The sequence below is a fragment of the Populus alba genome, chromosome 10 (genome assembly GCF_005239225.2).
Source record: "Populus alba chromosome 10, ASM523922v2, whole genome shotgun sequence".
In the NCBI taxonomy this organism is placed as follows: domain Eukaryota; kingdom Viridiplantae; phylum Streptophyta; class Magnoliopsida; order Malpighiales; family Salicaceae; genus Populus; species Populus alba.
This window is the reverse complement of record NC_133293.1, coordinates 17,776,857-17,799,444: the sequence shown is the minus strand read 5'-3', so window position 1 is coordinate 17,799,444 and position 22,588 is coordinate 17,776,857. Positions and strand designations below refer to the sequence as shown.

General features: G+C 36.9%; 3 protein-coding genes across 5 annotated transcripts; 2 read left to right on the top strand and 1 right to left on the bottom strand.

The window, feature by feature from the left end:
- Positions 1 to 4,848: 4,848 nt before the first annotated feature.
- Positions 4,849 to 9,417, top strand: LOC118043310 (phosphoinositide phospholipase C 2). Of its 2 annotated transcripts, none has more exons than XM_035051253.2 (9): positions 4,849 to 5,291; positions 5,893 to 6,089; positions 6,473 to 6,608; positions 6,684 to 6,920; positions 6,997 to 7,229; positions 7,616 to 7,733; positions 8,138 to 8,290; positions 8,426 to 8,512; positions 8,839 to 9,417. In XM_035051253.2, exons 1-9 carry the CDS (start codon positions 4,983 to 4,985, stop codon positions 9,130 to 9,132), a joined length of 1,764 nt encoding a protein of 587 aa, XP_034907144.1. In that variant the 5' UTR covers positions 4,849 to 4,982; the 3' UTR covers positions 9,133 to 9,417. The 2 variants fall into 2 exon arrangements, with proteins under 2 accessions (XP_034907144.1, XP_034907143.1); XM_035051252.2 differs by having other exon boundaries at positions 6,994 to 7,229.
- Positions 9,418 to 10,108: 691 nt separating this feature from the next.
- LOC118043309 (NF-X1-type zinc finger protein NFXL2) lies at positions 10,109 to 17,215 on the top strand. Of its 2 annotated transcripts, none has more exons than XM_035051251.2 (13): positions 10,109 to 11,438; positions 11,664 to 11,777; positions 11,864 to 11,919; positions 12,207 to 12,273; positions 12,704 to 12,796; positions 13,071 to 13,156; positions 13,261 to 13,423; positions 13,518 to 13,694; positions 13,899 to 14,089; positions 15,635 to 15,716; positions 15,845 to 16,051; positions 16,543 to 16,626; positions 16,703 to 17,215. In XM_035051251.2, the coding sequence occupies exons 1-13, from the start codon at positions 10,242 to 10,244 to the stop codon at positions 16,862 to 16,864; spliced, it is 2,679 nt and encodes an 892-aa protein (XP_034907142.1). In that variant the 5' UTR covers positions 10,109 to 10,241; the 3' UTR covers positions 16,865 to 17,215. The 2 variants fall into 2 exon arrangements, with proteins under 2 accessions (XP_034907142.1, XP_034907141.1); XM_035051250.2 differs by having other exon boundaries at positions 10,128 to 11,438; positions 16,537 to 16,626.
- Positions 17,216 to 19,606: 2,391 nt separating this feature from the next.
- LOC118043343 (putative serine/threonine-protein kinase-like protein CCR3) lies at positions 19,607 to 22,588 on the bottom strand. Its single transcript, XM_035051311.2, has one exon. It carries the CDS (start codon positions 22,289 to 22,291, stop codon positions 19,874 to 19,876), a length of 2,418 nt encoding a protein of 805 aa, XP_034907202.1. The 5' UTR covers positions 22,292 to 22,588; the 3' UTR covers positions 19,607 to 19,873.

Genomic DNA, 22,588 nt, shown 5'->3' with positions numbered 1-22,588 from the left:
GTTACTAAACGGGATATGATTGGTTGGGTCTAGATCATTGAAGGTTTAAAAAAAATTAGAGGAATAGTTGATCCAATCTAATCCAGTCAAAAATCTAAATTCACCTGAGATAAAACACTAGTAAAAAATTTATTGATTTACTTTGAAATGTTTTTTTTGTCAAAACAAGACTACTTTGGTTCTATATTTTTGAATTTGGATCAAATTGAGTTAATTCTCTTGACATGTGATCTAGACTCAGTTTCTAGTCGACTTCTGGATCAGGTTTTTTAAATATAATATAATTAAATTTATCTATATGTTGACTTGGGGCAAATTGACCCGTGACTCAAGCCTGGTTTTAGGTCGACCCTCGAATCGAGTTTTAAAACATGATAATAATCAGTTTTATTCTTATATGATGACTCAGATAAAGTTCAACATAACCCGTGACTCGGGCCTTACTTTTGATCCATCATTACTTGAATTTTTAAAATTATGATAATAATAATTTTTATTTTCATGTTAACCCTGATCAATGGTCAACTTGACTCGTAATCGATACCTTATCATAAGTCTACCATTCCAGATTTAAAATTATAATAATTTTTATTTTTATTTTTATTTTTATTTTTGCATTAACCAAAACAAGACAAGTTAATTCATGTACAAATAATTGGACAATTTGTCTTATCTATTTATTAGAACAAAAATTTCCCCACTGGGAATAACTTTTAATATAATAAAAAATAATTTTTATACTATTCAAAAATACACCTAATAACTTCACAAAAAATTTATCATGTCCAGTCTTTCTTTATTCCGTATACCAACTACTTTCACTTCTAGTCATGGAGAGAACTGTATAAAACCTGGTTGAAAAGTCAAGGGTGCGGATTAGGAACTGACCGACAAGCAGTAATTTTGTAGGGTCATGACTCATGCGGTCCGTCGACATAAATGCCCCCACCTGCATTTTTATTAGCCCATAAAGAATAGCACTATCATGGTTTCGTGTCATCATCGAGTCTGTTAAAATGTATTATTTTTTAAAATAATATTTTTATTTTTTTATTATAATTTAAAAATATCAAATAAAATATTAATTTAAAATAAAAATAAAAAAATTTTAATTTATTTTATTTTAAAATACAAAAATAAACAAGATGATTATCCTTACAGCTTAAAATTCATCAACGTCTTTAATTGCAGCTCTAAAAGTGCGCAATAATTAAAAATGATGGGATGGCTTGATCGTTGAAGGCACGCCACGCCTTCTTCTTGGAGTTTGTCTGGCTATGCGATGAGAACTATGATTCAAATGAAAAAATATATTTTTTCATGCTTCGTATAAACACAGCCCAGCTAAACAGGCTCTTAATTACCAGCTAATCTTGAAATCTCAGGTCAGGCTATCAAAATCAAATTTCCACGAGTTCTTTAACCTTGTTAGAAGACCCCTAAAAAAATCTCTGGTGTGAAAACTGGCCCAAAAATGGAAAAACGTGCAATTAAGGTGGATGATAGTGCCCGGAGCTATTTATTGGGGTCATCAGATGATGATAGATCCCCACCCTCCGGAAACCGGTGGGGAACCCGCTTAGCTACTCACTTTTAAAGCTATGATATCTTGTCCGGTGACCCGTGAGAAAGAAGACCTTTACACTGGGGTCCAGTCTTGCTTCCAAGGAATATTCTTTTAGCCTGGAGATATTTCTTTTCTTTTGGTCCTCTTACTAGTTTTATGCAAGTTTATCTACAAGAATATTAAACTTGAAAAATAAGTTTGATGGTAAATAAATTTATTGATTTTTAATATTTTACGAGTTTTATTTTTTTTTTTCTCTGTACACACCAAATACTTATAAAAACTAAATTTATAAGTCCGCATCACACCACGGGCTTAGACAAATAAAATTATTAGTGAAAAAAATATTCAAACGATGCAAGTTTATTTTAAAGAAGTAAAAAAATCCAAGAACCTGGATATAGACCTGCCTGAGTCAAATAGATTGGTATAATTTAATTAGATAATAAAAAAATAGACAACAATAATAAATAAACCGATTTAAATAAATAAAAAAAAAATTCTTAAGAACCTAAACCAAAAAAAAAGCGACTATTAAAATATAAAAAAAATAACAAAACTCAAATCTCAACCAACCTAATATGAAATAATATGATTAAAAAAAAGAAAAAGAAAAGAGCCAACGTAATCAAGCATGTTAAACATGTAACTCAGGTCATGAGATCAAAATAAATCAATAAAAAAAACAACGAAGCTCAATTCCTAATAAATATAACGTAGAATGATGAAATAAAAAAATAATTTAAAAAATAACCCATAAAAGCAAACCGAGCAAGCATACCAAACTCCACGACCTGGATCATGCGAAAGAAATAATCAAATAAAAAACATATTAGAGAAGATTACAAAACTCAATATCAAATCAACTTGATGTTGAAGGACTACCAGAAAAAAATATCAAATTAAAAAAATAACTTAAAAAACTTTAGATAACCGATCAAACTCGAAGCATGGATAACAATATTATGGTAAAAAAACAAAAAATAAATTAAAGAAAACCACAAAACACAAAAAAATTTAAAAAATACACAAAAGATTGGAATTGAAAAGGAAAAATACCGAAGAAAAATAAATTTTTTAAAAATATCAATAACTTAAGCTAGACTTTCAAACTTGTGATCCAGATTACAAACCAATATCACCCCATCAAGAGAAAACATGGAGCTAGATTTTCTACCAGCCTTTACGTCGAAGGATGAAAAAAATCAACCTTGTAAAGTAATATATAACAACAAAAACATATAGCAATGAAAAGATGAGAATAAAATTCAAAATGAAAAAAAAAAATCAAAGGGCAACTTATATTTTATGTTTGAATGATGAAATTAAAAAAATAAAATTAAATTTCACAAAACAACTCTATACAAATAAAAAAAAAGAATTAAAACAATAATGATTAAATTTGAAAAAAAAAAAACAACCTTCAATGTTTAAACTTAAGGATGAAATTAAAAAGACATTTAAATTTAATAAAAGAGATCATAACACAAATTTAATAATAAAAGAAATTAGGAATCAAACATGAAATAACAGCCTACCATGACAAGAACCATGCACCCCTCCGTATGGAAGAGAATAATGTGATTCCTCTAAAACCACTACAGAAGGTAAAGTTTGGTTGCCTCTCATGAAATAATGTGATTCCTCGTTGCCGAAGCACTGTTGCCTCTCTCACTTCTCGACACATGCGTTGCATGCACCAACCAGTCTTACATTGCTCGTTAATGATAGCCCCCTTATCCGTCTTGACATCAAAATTGGTCTCCAAATACTTATTTGTTCTAAATCAGAAGAATTAAAAATATATTTCAATTAATCGAGTATTAATCAAGCATCTAACTGTTTTATAACATTGCAAAATAAGGAAACCACAACAAAATATTAAGTCAATTCTCAAAAAAAAAAGAGAAGGAAATGGCCAAGTTTTTTTAAAAAGAAAAAGAACGTTAAAAAAAGGCAAAAATATCCGACTTGATCGTGCAACCGAGTTCCTAATGTTACAAGATTAAAAGGACTCGATATTTTCCAGTCTCAAATTCAAGCCCCAAAACTTTAATTACTATAAAATAATAAAATAAAAATATATTTTAGAAAATCAAGTACCAACTAACTAACAAAATATTCCCTAGTATCTCAAGGTCCCTGTTTACAAACGAAAAAACAACACACAGAGCCTAGATCAACATCGTTGCAGCGTTAACGGGCCAAATGTTTTTTTAAAAAACACCAAAACATAAAATACTGAAGGAAAGAAAGAAGAAAGAAACAGAGTGTACAATAATTTCACAAATAGGTTTAGTTTTTTCCTTTTAATTTAATTTTTAATTTTAATATACTTTGAAAAACTTCAAAAAATATATCTTAAAAAATACACCGGTTAACTTGCCGTCGAAAAATTAAATAAAATTAAAGTAGTCGCCTTACGTAGCGCGTTATTCCTAATAATTTCCCGGGCATGTACGACGCGTCAAACCAGTGTCTCACTTTAACCCTCTTATTCTTATCTGTTTATTAAATTACAGTAAAAACGACAGAAATGTTAAGGTCTCCTTTGTACACTCAGCAAAACCGGTATACTAGTCTGTCTTATTTTCCACCACCCGCAGAACTTTAAGATTTAAAAGGACAACGTGAGGCACATGTTTAACATTTTGGGGGTACGTGAGACAGCGGAAAAAACTGCTTACAGAGTATTTTTTATTTAAAAATATATTAAAATAATATATTTTTTAAATTTATTGTTATATCTACCTATTAAAATAATAAAAAATTAATTTAAAACAAAAAAATTAATTTTTTTAAAAAACACTGCCCAATCACCGCGCAAATAACCCTCTTGTAAACGAACAAAGAGCAGGTATAATCCACCTCACCTTATAGTGCATAACAAAAACAGCTGAGGTTTTCCTCACTACAAAAAGAAAATTGGGTTTCTTTAATTTTTCTCCTTGATTGAGGTTCGTTTGATCGTCTCAACAATATATCATTAAAAATATATATTTCCACAGTAAAAAATTAAACGATATAATTTTTTTTCATCATCATCATCATCATCATCATCATCATCATCATCATCATCATCGGAAGCTACCTATCAAGCGTCAAGTAACCTAACCACGTGTATAATTTTATCTAGCGAAGGGATAAGAGTGCAGAGGGAGTAAAGAATCCTTATCACAGCCAAAACCAAACCCAATACGCCAAAGCCAACTGTCTAAACTGACCCCATCAGAAAAACAAAAGGGTCATTATGGACCATCACCAACTAATTTTTATGGAAAATTGGAAACCATTCACACATCAATACTCTACGTACAGACAAGACACGAACAACACTCTCTCCTCTTACATACAAGAAAAAAATAACACAAACTGTAATCCTCAAAACTCCAGAGAGTGAAAAAAAATTTCTCCAATGTCTAAACAGACCTACAGAGTTTGCTTGTGCTTTAGCAGGAGGTTCAAGCTTGCAGTGGCAGAGGCACCGGAGGAGATCAGGGTCTTGTTTAATCAATACTCGGAGAATGGCATCATGACCGACAATCATCTCCACAGGTTCTTGATCGAGGTTCAAAAACAAGAAAAGGCTACTCTTGAGGAAGCACAAACCGTCATTGAAAGCCTCAAACATTTGGCCATTTTTCACCGTAAAGGGCTCAATCTTGAGGCCTTTTTTAAGTATCTTTTTGGTGATAATAACCCTCCTCTGGATCTTAAACTTGGGGTAATTTTTGTTTTCTTACCTTTCTTTGTTGAGGCTAAGTTCTGCTTCTTTAATGACTTATCTTAAATGGCTATTTCTTTTTGGTTAAATTTGGTACTTACAATAAATGCTGGAATCACTTGAAATAGCTAGACGGACTCTTTTTTTCCCCTTTAGTTTTTGCTCTAGCAACTAAAATAGGAAGTTTGTCGGGTTTTTTGGTTCTATATTGGGAAAAACTCAAGTTTATGACTCTTGACTAAATGGGTAGTAATTAGCTGCATTGATCAAAGTAATTCATGATTCAATTAGTGCTATTGGTTAATTCTCTTTGAAACATATGATTAGATGCAGAAAGTTCCATGGGATGCCTGAAACTGTCCATTTGGCTTTTGACTTTTGTTATTTAACATTTCTTCATGAGTGGAATGTCTTTCATTTTCTCCAAGAAACGACCAGGAATGTAAAAATAAAAGTTTTCAACTATTGCCTCTTTGTCATGGTTTATTTTTTAACTGATTTATCTGTTTTTTTTTTCCGCGGAATCACTGCTTTGTTTCAATCTCTCTTAGATATCTGCGTTCTTTTGTATTTGCTGTTCTATTGCATTCTCTGGTTTCAGGTGCACCATGATATGACAGCTCCCATTTCACACTATTTCATTTATACCGGCCACAATTCATATCTAACTGGGAATCAGCTCAGTAGCGATTGCAGCGATGTTCCCATCATAAATGCACTGAAGAAAGGTGTGAGAGTAATTGAATTGGATATATGGCCAAATTCCGACAAGGATGATGTGGAGGTACTTCATGGGAGGTATGCAGTTATTGTGCTAATGCTGAAATCTCTAATGTGGGTACTAAATGATGTGTAATTGTTACTGCAAAAGGAAAATGAAGCAGGAACTAAAATTATTGATACAGCAACTTAAACGCAATATTTTTTCTTAAAGTTTCGAGCTTGATCTCGAGTAGGTGATTTGAATCATAAAGAAGCTTTGTCGTGTTTTTTTATTTCTTGACGGAGGATCCATATGAGCTAATTTGTTAAATTCTTTTACATAATGCAGTATCCTTTAACGCATAAACTTTGCCTTTATTGACTTTTTAATCGGGTATCAGAAATTTCTATTAACTTCAAATTACTTTTGAAGCATCCTTCCCTTGTTTTTAACCAGTGGTACATTTTACTTTGTTTAGGACTTTGACAACTCCAGTGCAACTTATCAAATGTTTGAGGTCAATCAAGGAGCATGCTTTTACTGCATCTGAATTCCCTGTTGTTATAACTCTAGAAGATCACCTTACTCCAGATCTCCAGTCTAAAGTGTCAAAGGTGAGTCTTTGTTATTTTGTAGGGATGTGCAGCTCTCACGGGCAAATGATTTACTATTCTTTCAATGATTTCTAGATGGTCACTCAAACATTTGGAGACACACTGTTTTCTCCTGGCTCAGAATGCTTGAAGGAATTCCCTTCCCCTGAGTCATTGAAGAGACGTGTTATCATATCAACAAAACCACCAAAGGAGTACCTCGAGGCTAAGGAAATTAAGGATAAAGAGAGTGATTCCCAGAAGGGTAATGCTGCTCCCGATGAAGAAGCTTGGGGGAAAGAAATCCATAATCTTAAAGGCGCTGATGACAAGGTATGTGAAGACGCATATTAGTATTTAGCTTGCCAGTTTTTTCTAATCTCATTCCTGACCAATCTTCTCGAAGAAGAATGAATTGGATGAAGATGATAATGATGCCGAGGAAGATCCTGGTGAAGGAGACCACAAGTTGCCGCATGATATAGCACCAGAATATAAACGTTTAATTGCTATTCCTGCTGGGAAGCCTAAAGGTGGATTAGAAGAATGTTTGAAAGTGGATCCTGATAAAGCGAGGCGTCTTAGCTTAAGCGAGCAACAACTTGAAAATGCTGCAGAGACCCATGGAAAAGAAATTGTCAGGTATCAACAAGCCCTAAAGCATTCTGTTGAAAGAACTCTAATATGGAGAAGTACATGTGCCTCTATCTGCTGCTTGAAACCTTGTTGTCATGAGTGCTATTTATTTGTTTATGTGCATTTGATGGATCGATGCTCATGGTTGAGAATGTATTTATTGGTGTAGTTTAAGGATTTGAATGACTTAAAAAAATGGCCTTTAATATTTTATGTAGTGGCGTTTATTTAGTCCTGGCTTCTAATTTTTGACTCCTTTGCAGGCATTATCTATTCCATAATTATGCCAGTAATAAGCTGATGTACTTCAGAACTATCTCCTATGCACACTTTGTACTTGGATCATTAGAAAACCAAGTTCCATAATGTCTAATGAATGACTTGCTATACAGGTTTACCCAGCGGAATATACTCAGGGTGTATCCAAAGGGTATTCGTGTGAACTCATCCAACTACAACCCACTAATTGGATGGATGCATGGTGCTCAAATGGTTGCTTTTAATATGCAGGTTTGTGTTCCAAAATCTAAGGATTGAGTTCCCAATGCATAAACTTTGAGGGCAGAAAGTGAAGCTGTGTGGATTTGGTGTTACATCATTGTAGTTTTTAAGAGTTTTGGCCTATTGTTTGTAAATGGATTTGCTTAATTGAATAATTTTATTCAAAATTGTGTTTAAAAAGTACTAGACTGATATAAGAGAAAATTGTGATGGAGGCTTTCTTGATTATAGTTCTTTCATATACAACACTATACTCAAGAAAGCCTCCGTACATTATTGTTCTTTCATATTTGTACAACACTATAGATCTTATACAACACTAGCTGACTGGTGCATTAAATATATTATTGTTCTTTCATATTTGTACAAGTATGTGCCTCCACCAAATACTAAAAGCAGGTCTTTCATTCCAGGGATATGGAAGATCACTCTGGATAATGCAAGGAATGTTCAGAGCCAATGGTGGGTGTGGTTTTGTGAAAAAACCGGATTTTCTTCTGAAGTCTGGTCCACATGGCGAGGTATTTGATCCCAAAGCCAAGTTACCTGTGCAAAAAACTTTGAAGGTGAGTGCTTTGTTGTCATTCACTTTGATTGGAATGGATTTTTCCTGGATTTCCATTTAAAACGCCCATATAATGTTCACTTGTGCATTTGTTTTTGCGTTGATTAGTAATTGTAATTTTCTTATTGCTGAATAGGTGAAAATATACATGGGTGAAGGATGGTATTATGATTTCCATCACACACATTTTGATGCATATTCCCCACCAGATTTCTATGTGAGGGTAAGTGGATACAATCTTCTGGTCTCATTTTCTTCTCTTCATCATAAGTGACTATATCCAAAATATTTTTGTCTTGTCGCCAAAAACCTCTTGTTCTGGTTGTGTCCATGGCATTATCCTCGTTGAGATTTGTTGTAACCCATGGCTTTACCATGACACTGTGTTTGTCTTGGCTGTTGCGTGTTCCCTGGATTCTTGCAGTGTGCTTCTGGTTCCATTTTACTCAGTTCTTTTTGCCCCCCCCCCCTCCCTCTTTTCCGAGAGCTATCTGAACCAGACATGAAAATAATGGATAATCAAGTGCAATTCAACTTTATTTTGTGCAGGTTGGGATTGCTGGGGTCCCTGCAGATACTGGGATGAAGAAAACAAGGACTCTGGAGGACAATTGGATACCTGTTTGGGATGAGGAGTTTGAGTTTCCATTAACTGTTCCAGAACTAGCTCTGCTCCGGATTGAAGTTCATGAGTATGACATGTCAGAAAAGGATGACTTTGGTGGTCAAACATGCCTTCCTGTGCGGGAGTTGAGAGAAGGGATTCGAGCAGTTCCACTCCATGACCGCAAGGGACAGAAATACAATTCTGTAAAGCTCCTTGTGCGTCTCGAATTTGTTTGATACCAATGGCAGTTCCATGCCAAGTATAAAACCACTGGAGCGATGTAAAAATCTGTGAAGTCCATTTGTTGTTGTGAGCTGGTGTGATTATGTGATTTTTGTTGCCGTGTGAACATAATAACATCTGCCTGCTGCTTGCCATTGGCTGTTCGTTTTGATGTACTATAATCTTGTGAAAAATGTGACAGCTAGCAAGTATTTTTGTTGTTGCCTCAGGACAATAAGATCGTTAAACTGTGATTTGGGCAACATTGAATTCCAAGACAGCCATCTTGTTTCTTGTCATCGGTTCTCTTTGATGCTAAAGAAAAATAATTCCAAGTCGATCTTCTTTCCTATTTCCAGTCTGTTTTCCAAGTGGTTACCGATTTGACCATGAGTTTTCACCACTTCCTTCAATGAAAGAGTTGTTACAAGTGACAGCATGCATGGCTTTGTGCCGAAGGCACATATGAGGTCAGCCCTAAACACATTAGAGATGAGATAATCAATCAAATTTGCAATAAAATCAATAGGGAAGGTTTTGAACTAAAGCAAGACTAAAATTTAGAAAGAGGCACCCTATAAAATTAATAGTGCGTGTTTCACATTGTATTTTAAAAAATTTTTTGAAAAATTTAAAATTTTTTTTATTTTACTTTGAATAAGTATGTTTTTGATATTTTTGAATTATTTTGATGTATTGATTTTTAAAATAATTTTTTAAAAATAAAAAAATATTATTAACATTAAATAAAAAACACTTTAAAAACTGTTTTTAAAAACAACTATATTTCTAAACACACTCATTGAGGGTCTGCCTAGCCCCAACAATAGTGTGTTGTAGAGTGATGCTGTTTCCATCATACTTGTGTAAGGAAGCAGACACCAGATACTTCACGAAACAAATTAGGGCTTGTCACCAGAAATGAAACCCATTATGATAACCATACCTGTCCATTGGATCTGAGTTCTAGCCGTAGGGAAGCAAGCGGTCCAACAAACAGTCCAGTCATGAGCCCAACATTCCAAAACCTGGAACCTTTTTCACGTGAGTGACTTTATTACCCGCCCTCAATTTGTTCTTCCATTTCCAGCCAAATCAAACCCACCACCCCCGAAATCGGAAAATGTCCTCCGCCATTGGCTACCACCATCACCACCACCTACAACAACAACAACAACAACAACAACAACAACAACAACAGAAACCCTTCTCCGACTCCGATTCCTACTCCGGTTCCGACTCCGACACCACCAACAGCCAAAACCAGCACTCCGCAGATCTCACAAACTCAATCTTCAAATCCTACTTCGAACACACCAACCACCAATCCTTACAACCAACGCAACACGACCTCACCAAAATCAAATCCTTCCTAAACTCCTCCTCCTCCGGCGCTCTATCATGTCTCATCTGTCTCGAACGCATCAAAACCTCCGATCCGACTTGGTCTTGCACTTCTATCTGCTACGCCGTTTTCCACCTTATCTGTATCCAATCCTGGGCTCGCCAAGCCTCCGATCTCTCCGCTCTTCGCGCCTCCACGCGCCTCCCTATCTCCTCTGATAAAGCCGCTGAATCCTCCACCTGGAATTGCCCTAAATGCCGCTCTGATTATTCTAGATCTGAAATCCCCAGAAATTACCTCTGTTTCTGTGGCAAAGTCGAAAATCCACCAAGTGATCCTTGGATTTTACCCCATTCTTGCGGGGAAATCTGTAACCGTCAGTTGAAGAATAACTGCGGTCATTTCTGTTTGTTACTTTGCCATCCCGGTCCCTGCCCATCTTGCCCGAAACTTGTCAAAACGACATGTTTTTGCGGCAAAACGACGGATGTTAAGCGTTGCGGTTACAAATTATTTTCTTGTAATAATATTTGTAATAAATCATTAGATTGCGGGATTCATAGCTGTAAACAAATTTGTCACGATGGACCCTGCCCGCCGTGTAATGCCCGCGGGGTTTATAAATGTTCATGTGGAAGGAAAGTTGAGGAGAGGGAGTGTTGTGAGAGAGTATTTAGATGTGAGAATCCCTGTGAAAAATTGCTAGCCTGCGGAAAACATGTGTGTGAGAGGGGGTGCCATTTTGGGGAGTGTGGAGATTGTCCTCTTCAAGGGAAGAGAGCATGTCCATGCGGGAAGAGACTCTATGAAGGGATGGCCTGTGATATTGTTGTGCCGCTTTGTGGTGGTACCTGTGATAAAATGTTGAGTTGTGGTTTCCATAGGTGCCACGAGAGATGTCATCGAGGGCCTTGCATTGAGACTTGTCGAATTGTTGTCACCAAGTTATGTAGGTGTGGGGGGATGAAGAAAGAGGTAAAAACTTCATTTTTGTCCCTTGCTTTATAATCCAATTTAGTGCTTTATCAATGATTACAGTTAAATTGTATTCAGTATTGCAATGGAGATACTGGATAATTGGATTTAATGTAATACGTATTAGTTCAGTCATTTGTGGTGAACTGAAAATTTTACCTTTATTTTTCCATTTATTCATTGTGTGATTTCAAAATTGGGGAGATTTAACTGAATTTAGATTAGGTTCCTTGCTATCAAGATTTGGCGTGTGAGAGGAAGTGTCAAAGAATGAGAGATTGTGGACGACATGCTTGTAAACGTCGCTGCTGTGATGGGGACTGTCCGCCATGTGGAGAGGTGCAATTTTACGTACCTGGTTGTTTAGTGCACCTTTTTTTTTTTTTTTTTAAATTCTGGAATTCAATAAATGTTTGAAATTTCAGATTTGCGGCAAGAGGCTTCGGTGTAACAATCACAAGTGTCCTGCCCCGTGTCATCGGTATGCTTGTCCTCATCTTGGTTCACTTGCATTTCTTATACACAAGAGGATGATTTAAAATAAAAAAGATGAGATGCAAAGTAGTTTTGCTATGCCACTGCATTTTAGAATTCTTCTGGCACAATTCATTTGTTTGAAATTTCTTTGATTGAGCTTCTGAAACTGTGGATCAGTCTCACAATATACTGTAGACTGTGGTATTGTTCCCAGTTAGCTAATGAGATGTCACGTTTTATGGATATTTCTGTATCTAGGCAATGACTTGATGGTTGGTTCTGTTCTTGTAGAGGTGCCTGTTCTCCTTGTCCTGTAATGTTTACAATTTCATGTGCTTGTGGAGAGACTCATTTTGAGGTAAGTGTTTTGCTTAATGGATATCTTTTTTAATTTCTAATCAGGACTGGCATTTAGATTATCTGAATGCACAATTCACACATCTCTGAATCAATCTATAGCAATTTATATTCTGGCAAAGTTATAAGCTTATATATAGAACCCTGTCTAGGAATTAACTTCTTTCTGTTTTAATATAGCTAGAATAGAGCCTTGATAGATTTTACAAACCCTTCGTTTATTGAATTTTCTTTCCTTTTCTTGCTTCATTTAACCCTTTCAGTTTATTAATATTTAACCAGTTGTGTTTAGCCCAACAGTGCTCTCTGTTTCAAAGCAATGGCATGGAGTAGGACTTGGGCTCAATCCTTGCCTTCGCCATTGTAAGAAACCTAAAGAAAATGCTAACACCTCCACATTAATCAGTGTTTCATTATGGATTTTCCTTCAGGTTCCCTGTGGCACTGAGAAAGAGCAAAAGCCTCCAAAATGTCGTAAATCATGTGGAATATCTCCTTTATGCCGACATGGATCAGATTCTAAGGTAAGAATAGGTGTGTATTTCCGGTTGATGCTGTGGTGGTGCTTTGTTTTATCGAAAACATGTGAAGTTGCTGTGGTGATTGAACAGCTGATGCTAATAGTGGCATCCTTTATACTTGGCTGTTCATTGATCTAAATTTTGACTTCTCTTTAATAATTATGTACATCTACTTGTAATTCTGATTTAAGAGAGACAGATGCTGTTGCTATTTCATGATCCTTAGCATGCTTTGCTGGAGATTATTTAAGCAATTCTTATCTGTCATTTTGTCCAGCCACACAAATGCCATTATGGGGCGTGCCCTCCTTGTCGATTGCTTTGTGATGAAGAATACCCATGCAGCCATAAGTGCAAATTAAGGTTCCTGGAATTTCAAATTAGCGAATGTTTTCTCAAGATTTTCCTTTGGTTGGTAATTCATGAAATCATTCTATCCTTGTATTTTTTTTTCTGTTGTGGTTCAGGTGCCACGGCGCCAGACCACCTCCTAATCCAGATTTCACATTGAGGCCAAAGAAAAAGAAACCAAATCATCAGAGTGAAAGTACACCAGGAACCCCATGCCCTCCTTGCCCTGAACTTGTTTGGAGGCCATGTCTTGGCCAGCACATTGGAGCAGAGAGAATGGTTTGTTTCAATTATCAAGTGGCTCAATAAATTTTCTTCATTTTTTCCTTTCTTTGTTGGGTGGCTGACCTATTTTGGTTGCTCCTCATTTCAGATGATCTGCTCGAACAGAACCCAATTTTCCTGTGAAAATCTGTGTGGGAGCCCTCTTTCTTGTGGCAATCATTATTGTACAAAAACTTGCCATGCCCTAAAGAGCCAGTCTTCAACTTCATTGGTTCAACATAAAAGAAGCGAGTCTTGTGAAGAGTGTCATCTTCCTTGTGAAAAGGTGATAAGTTATTGCAATGATATTCTGTTGTTTTCCATTTGATTTTACCAATATTTTTTATTCATTTTAAATTTTTTCTTGTCTTGAGTTCAGAAGATGATGTAAACAGGGTGTAATTTTATTATTTGTTGGTGCACCAGAGCTGTTTCATCTTTAGCATCATTGTATGTTTTTTGATGTTTTCGAGTTACCTCATTTGTTCAGGAACGGAAACCTGCTTGTCGACATTCTTGCCCTCTACCATGTCATCCTGGGGACTGCCCTCCTTGCAAAGTTCTCGTGAAACGATCTTGTTATTGTGGTTCTATGGTCCATGTTTTTGAGTGCATATATTACAATAACCTGTCAGAAAAGGAGCAAATGGCTGCTCGTTCATGTGGTGGATCTTGCCATAGGTAATAAATGGATTATGCACCTTTATCTTGTTAATATTTTCTGCAAAGCTATTTTTTTGATGATTTTTATCCCTGGTTCAACTCAAGGAACCTTTTATTTTGACTTTGCGTATGATTTCTGTTGTTGATTGTGCACTTCAGTTTGTTTTTGCTTTTCATTTTCTTTGTGAGAATCAAACCAGGACAAAGCTGTAAAGACAAGCGTTGCATGTGTGAGTGACCTGCATATTTTTTTACTGACACAGTTGCAATCTCTTGAATATTCTATGCTAAGTTTCATGATAATATGTGAACTCCATTCTGTCTCATGGCAGATGAAGAAATTGAATGCAAAAATGTGACGTGGACAGTGTTATCAAGGGTGAAAGGTGCTAAGCCCGTAAAATGCCTGATGCGCTAGGTTCAAACCTAGGTGCTCGCCCGAATAAACAATGGCGATATGCTATAAATTAAAAAAAAAAATGTAATATAATATTATATTATGTAAATCTAAAATATATATCTTTCCAGTTAAGATTAGATCATTAGAAAATCAAAAGAAAATATAAAATACCATAACATGGTTATATAAAGTTACATTTTTCACCTTTAATATAAAATAAGATAATTTAAAGTAGAAAGTAGCCAAATAGATTAAAAAGCAAAATTAAATATCATCATCATTATTCATTAATCTTCAAAAACATCTTCATATGCTTTCCTCCCCTTCACCTGAACCCTCCATTTCCTCCATTTCATAATTATAATTGAAATCCTCATCTATCAAACCATACTGCACTTGTTTAGAAAAAAATAAAGTATTACGTGTACATGTGTTGTTCTGACTCCCATTGTTGAAAATAGGAAGTGCGGCTGATGTTTCTTTTCTAAGTGTCCTTCATTGTCTGTTTGTCTCCCTCTTTAATGATTTATTTTAATTTTTTTACCCTAATTTTTGTTTTTTAGAAAAATACCCCTAAGTTGTTTCTTGTGTACTTCAAGCAAGCACTAGCCTTAGTGTCTTGCACCCACTCACAAGGCGCTCGCCTAGGCGGTGCCTCGTTGAAATCCAATGCCCGAGGCTAATAAAGGCACAGGGGCCTCGCCTCGCCTAGGCAAGAGCCTCAGCACCTCTTGACAACACTCATGCAGTTGTGAAGCGTTAATAAATAGTACTGACACTACTGTTTATTTCTCCTTTTGATATTCAGCAATTCCATGCTTGTGTGGAAGCTGCTGAAATTGAGTTTTCCTTCTGTTCCTTAATTGTTCTCTTGATTGCTAAATGATTGTATTGATTTACTTTGGAAACTTGTATGTAGTTGGATTTTGATAATGGTTCTACGCGGGGATTTTTGGAGTAAATGATTTTGAGGATCCCTCAAGTGCTTTAGGCTGAAATCTGAAACTTTCAAAGTTTTGTAATTTTTAGAATAATCTTGATGGTCTTGGAACATGTTATGATGATTTTTGGAGAAGTGAAAATGGCATGATCTCTGAATGGCTTGCTGCCTTGAATTGCTGTGAGAATCTTCAAAAATGATATGACGTGATTGATTAATGCAGGAAATTGCCTAATTGTACACATTTATGTCCCAAGACATGTCATCCAGGTCAATGCCCATCACCTGACAAGTGCGCCAAAAAGGTACTGACTTAAGTTATCTCATCGTAAAAAATGATCAGTGAAAAGGATGTTTTATTAATGCGTAAAACACCAATGTTATTTCAGCTACCAGTCATTAACTTGATTTGTCTTGCCAACTCTTTTGCAAGGTCACTGTTCGTTGTCAATGCCAAACCTTGAAAAAGGAGATGCCATGTCAAGAGGTTCAAGCAGCCTATCACAAAGCAGGTTCCGATCCCAAAGATATATCTAAAAGTCATTTTGGACTTGGACTTCTTCCTTGCAATTCTGGTTGCAAGAGTAAAGCACAGGTTGTGGATCAGGAATTGCATTTGCGTAAATCCAAAGACCTGGAGGTACTCTTTATTCCAGCTAGAATCATGCAATTCATTCTTGGCAACTCTTTATGCTTGAGCTTATGGTTCCAGATAGTAACATTGATAGCTTTACAGATACAAATTTAAAATGTCAATCGGTTTAATTGCTATCACAGTAAGCTTTAGCTTGGTCAGCTAATGTGTGCCTTTAATAGTAGCATCATTGTTTATGTTATCAGAATTCAGATGTAGAACCATTTCTTACTTCGATTTCTATTACATGGTTATCTTGGAAAATGCTCCTCTTCATAAACTAGTTGGCACCATTTTACCTTCTTACTACGTGTGGCATTTAAAGGACATGGCTTCACCTTTCTATTATGGAATGCCTAGTAAACCACCACCATGGATATATACAGTAACAGAAATGAATCCACTTTTTCTGGTGCACAAGCACAAACTATTTTTTGGTGCATGATTCCCTCCACCTGAAATATGATAGCATTTTATGATATTTATTGAAGGAGAAGGTTCCAGCCACTGACATTCATCCACCGAAGCGCCGAAAACGGCGTGAACATTTACAAGAAACAAAGAAGACCTCACAACTGCAGGTATGTTACTCTCCTGAAGTAAGAACAGGTTTTATTAACTGCTACTTTGTTGTAATGATGACTTGTTTCGAAGCAGAAAATTGCTGCCACCATGAAGTGGCTTCTTGTAATAGTCACCCTTGTGGTGACTCTGGTGGCAGCTGCATATTTCGGTTACAAAGGTCTCATGTGGCTCTCCGATTGGATGAATGAAGTTGAAGAGCAGCAAAGACACAGAAGAAGACATCCACGAATCTAACCATTGGCAACGCTGTCAATTGAGTCTTGATCAAGTTACATTGCTTTAACTCTGATAGGCATTTACTGGTTTTACCGAAATTTTTTTTTTTTTCCTGACAATAAAATAATTGTTGTCTAGTAAAAACTTGCTGGGGATTTTGTTTTCGTTTGGTAGTCTTCTGCCTGACATACCAAAGCGGTGGGCATCACCTGATTTGGTCAGACACCGTGATTTTTTTATTAACGCAGCAAGACGTGATTCTGAGATGACTGTATGAACTTGATGAGATGGACTGTATATGATTTGTCCAGATTAGGTCGATTACATGGACTGAATGATTTAATTGATGTTGATGCAATTCATTTTCTATTTGGTACATCCAAGAAAAAAGAACATCTTAGCATCCTCCAAACTAACTGAAGAATCCGCCATAATGCCATAGGCCTTCTCGTGTTTTTCCAAGAAGTTGGGTCTCTCTAGGGCTTACTTTGGACAATATTTACCTAGAGGACACGTGGAGAAGTCTCAGTGGCTTTCTATGTCGTGGCACCAACACGTGTCTGATCTTCTATCTTCTATCTTCTATCTTTCTTTCAGTCTTTCTTTCCTCCAATGACGGACACATCCAGGTAAAACGTCCGCAAGTGCATGAAATCAACAGAAGTTGGGCCTGAATTCCGGTCAATAGCAGCTATAGCATATTGAATATGGTATGATTGGATCAGCCCAGAAGACTAAAGTAATGGTTGAAAGGTAGAAAAGGGAACTCCGAGCGCATGCACGGGAGTGGGGATAGGAGAGAATACTAGATGTTAATAAGTTTGTGACATTATCATATCAAATCCTCCTCCCTTGTGTTTTCAGTAGGTAGAGTCAGGGCGAGCTCTGGTAAACCCTAACGGATCTCAAAAATTAATTGCAAAATAAATTAGAGAACGGTCAGGGCACGGCAATTTCAAGTGGTGATCGACACAAGCTATAAGCATTGATGAGCGTGGGCGAATGGTCATGAGGTGCTGGAGTCATATGCATCATAGGCACATGTGACTTGTTTGCATCTCATTCTTGCCACCTCAAGGAACTGTTAATGCATCCATCCCTTTGGCCTGTAGTCGTTTCCCGTGAGCCGTGACAGATGGCACCTGTCTGCCAGTACCGGACATTGTATTGGTCTGATCACAGAGCTCAACGTTGTTTTGCACGAAGAAAACATATGTTATAGTTAGGAGGCTGTGCATAAATTACGGCAAAGCTTGATCTCGTTGTATTGATTTCTCTCAATTTATGTCCTCCTACTGCAAAATGATTTATTACAATAAATAAATTAATAGTTATAGATACTATAAAAACATAAACGTTTTTTACTATTGTTCAATAAATTAATAGCTATGCTAAAACATCTTAGAAATGCACGTAAGAATGTCGCAAATGTATGCGAGGAAGTGGTTAACCGGCCACCACCGATAAGAACCCACCTCTGCCCCCACAACATTTAGTCTCACTAGCATATACTCCCTTTGGGCATTAAATTCGAGAGGCACCGCATTGTTCATTGGATTTTGTTGCTTTTGTTTTTCTTTAACCGTCAAGAACAGATCCTTGCCCTTGCCGCGTTATTCAATGAGTTTTTCTCTTAAAAAATCATCAAGCATGCATCCTCAGCATGGCTTTCATGGAAATTATATATTATTTTCAAACTAAATCTCTTTGATTCATATTTTAAATAAGCCATTTATAAAAAATCATTTCCTGCAATCATTAGTCAAATTCAAATTATAAAATGAAAAAAAAAAAAAGGAGTAAGCTATTGAAATAACCTTTTATAATATATGTTTTCTCAATGGTAATTTTTTATAAAAAAATCAATCAATTTTAACTTTTAGTTTGACCATATTCTCTAACACACTCTTAGGTACGTACGTTGATTTTTTTTTACATGCATTGTATATGATAGCTTCCTTGTTAATCGACTTAAATGCACTTTCAAGGATATGTAAAAAGAAACAACTAGATATTTCTGACGAGAAAATTAAAAGATTTACAGATGAATGTATTATAGAACTTCAATAATCTAAAAGTTAATATCGATTGGTTTTCTTATATACGAAGATTAAGATATAATGGATAAAATATGCAGAATATAAGATTACACTGATATGTTTTTCTAAAAGAAAACATTTATCAACCAAGCAGGATCGTGGATTTTTGTTATTCGTAAAGTAGAATATTATGCGTATTTTGGTCCAAGCACGTGTCAAGGGAATAATAATTCATTACCACCAAAATCAAAGCCCCCCCTATTGACTCCTTTTTGTGAGTTGAATTTTCAAAGTCAAATTCATGCAGCACTACCAAACGTGAACTATGTGCCCAAGTCTAGAAATGGGACCGCAATTCCTTCTTTCTTCGCGCCCTTTTCAGGGTTGGACCCATTCCGAAACTGCTTTCAAAGGAGTTCCGATCAGGACTCGGTCTCCAACTCTGTGAAGGGTTCAAGTAAACAATAAAGGCAGCATCACCGTGTATTTTGGTGCCCTCGTGCAACCCCATAAAGCCTAGTTTTTTTTTGAACTTTATGTCCTTTCCTAGCATCACATCAGAAATTGAAAGTTTTTCTGAGAATGGAGGATCAATCAATCCAATTTGTCAACAGGAAAACTGGACCAAGTCATTCACGCATGGATACAATATTAGTAAAGTAATGAGGATCGAGAAAAGGAAAAGAAGCAAATGGGGTGCTTGTGTCTAAACAATTTGAACTGTAGAAAGGAAAAGGAACATTCCCCGTAACGTAAATCATGTAATCATTGTCCTTGCTGTCAGTGCTCACAAAATCCTACACTACAGCTCGATGTTAGATAAATACTCCTAACTCATCTAAAATTGGAAAATGAAAAAAAAAAAAAAAGAAGAAAGAAGAAAGGGAATTCCTATTTCTTTACAATAGCCCAACTGTTGTACCCAATTAAATTGTCCAAAAAAATGATAGTTCTGTTTTCTTTCTTTCTGGGTTTGAAAATTGAAATTTCAATCTGAAATAATTGATATTGTACCACTTGAGATGCTGCCATGGCTACCATCACAGAGTGACAAAGCTCGCTCTAAATTAGCAACAATGTCAGTCATAGTTGGCCTATCTTTCCCTTCCAAATTCACACAATGCATTGCTGTGTATCCTACCAGCTCCACTGCTTCTGCTTCATTAGGCTCCGGCGGACCTACCCTGGGATCCAAGATCTTACCCAATTCATTAACCATAATCTTAGGCACTGCAAAATCAACAATACTTGTTGGTGTGCCTCCGTTATCATCACCCTTGAATATGGCTCTCTTTCCTGTCAAGAGTTCTAATAATACCACACCAAGGCCATAGACGTCACTCTTCGCAGTTAATACATTTAGACCATAGTACTCAGGATCAATGTACCCAACTGTCCCTGCTGCCTTTGTTGGCCTGCAATTGTAATTCTCTTCTGATCCAGGACCCATCAATGATAATCCAAAATCAGAAACTCTTGCTGTCCAATTCGCATCCAGCAATATGTTAGATGACTTGATGTCTCTGTGAATTATTGATGGGACTGCATAGTTGTGAAGATATTCAATTCCTCTAGCAGCATCAAGTGCAATCTTGATCCTCATTTTCCATGAATTTATCACACTACTAATCTTTTCAATGTTGTTCTTGTCATGTAAATGGTCATAAAGAGCTCCATTCTTCATGTAATCATAAACTAGAAGCCTCTCATCTCCATCCTCACAATACCCGACAAGCCTTACTAGATGTTTGTGGTGAAGCCTCGACAAGAATGCCAATTCTGAATCAAAGGCACTCTCTTTCTCTTGAAACTTCTTCATCTTCTGCCCTGTTTCCCCCCTCTTAATCGCCACTTCACGGCCATCTCTCAATTTACCTCTATAAACAACACCAAAGCTCCCAGCACCAATCTTGTTCTCTACTGAGAAATTGTTGGTGACAGCAGCAAGTTCAGCAAGACTAAACTCCTCGGCTCTATCAGCATGCTTTGATGACGTCCCACTCCTCTGTCGTCTCATCGCCCTCGAGCTCTGGCGCCTTATCGTTGATGATCTCGAAATTAGACCGCTATTGTTTGAGGTCATGCCACCATTGGAACCATCTCTAGTAATTGTGGGCTGAACTGAATTATGCACCTTCTTCTTACCAAAACAAACCCCAGTCCACAAACAGTAAATAATCGTGCAAATCCCTGCAAAGCCCCCCACTGATCCAACAACAGCAAACACCAATAACCCAGTTGTCAATTCCTTGGACGGAGATGACTTGGGCACTATCGTCGGGGGCGGTGCTGGTGGCAATGGCATCGAAACATTGAACTCACAAGGCTCGCAAATATTCCCTGAACCAGAACACAATGTCTCAGATAGTGGATACAAACCACATTCACTGCAAGAAGATTGCACACATGGCCCTGGTAAAACCTCACCCAATGGAAGCTCTGAACCATTAGGCCACCCTGGTCCCCAACACACAATTGAAAAATTCAACGAAACCAATCCACAAGTAAAATTAGACCCGGAAACAATAGACTCAAAGAAAACACCTTGAATCTCATTCACATTATATTCACCATCACCTCCCCAACAAACAACTGATCCATTATTCTTTCGAATCGCGCAACTATGGCTATCCCCAAGAGCCAGCTGTGAATATTCCAATACATTATTTGAAGGAACATTCAATTGACCTAAACTCCCATTCCCTCTGCACACCAAAAGCCCACTAGAATTCACACCACAAGCATGCAAACCACCCACCTCAAGACTCAACATTTCCATGTCTCCGAAACCATGCTCAATCTCTCTTGCAATTGTAACATTACCCCAACACTTGATTCTATTACTTTCCATTAAAATCCCACAAGAGAAGCCAAACCCACTTGAAATTGACTTATATTTATCACCGTCACTTGGTGATTGATTACTCATATCACCATCTCCTCTCCAACACCTAACAGTTCCTGTTTTATAGACACTTAATGTATCATTAACAACCGCACACACTTGATCATCACCAACAGAAAGATTTTGTAAAAAGACAGTGTCGTTGATATAGACTCTTTGAGGATCAAAAGGCGAATTCCTTGTGTCCCAGCATAACAAAGCGTAGCCCCCGGAACGGAGGCCGCAGAAGAAGGTGGAACCGCCGGAGATGGAGGAAAAGGAGACGTTAGGTTGGACAGCGATGATTCCTTCCATAGGGGTTCGTCTGTAGCAGGTGATGCTTTGGGTTGGCTGGGAACTCACGAGGCCACAGACGGTGGAGGTGGCGGAGATGATGGCGAGGGTGGAGCCGGAGCCCAAGGCATGTGTTAGAGATGGAGATGATAAAATAAAGGAGAGGAGTGTGAGGGTGCTAACGAAGAGGGTGACGGAGGAGAAAGAGGAGAAGGGTAGTTTCGTCATGTAAAGGAGTGGAGATTTTTGGTGACGGTGGAGGAGGTGGGTTTTTGGTGATGGGTTTGCTTCATTGGTCTAGTAGGTCCAGAGAGAAAAGAGAATCCTGGAGAGAGAGGGAGGGAGGGAGGGAGGGAGGGAGGAGAGATTTTGAGCTACTATCAGATTCTTTTTTGAATTTAAGACAAGGATAAGTTTAGAGAGGAAGAGAGGGGGTTTTAGTTCTGTCTTCCGTGCAGGTTACACAAGTCTTTCCGGTCTCTCTCCTCTTCTTGAGATGTGTTTGGAAGGTTAGTTTTTTAAGGG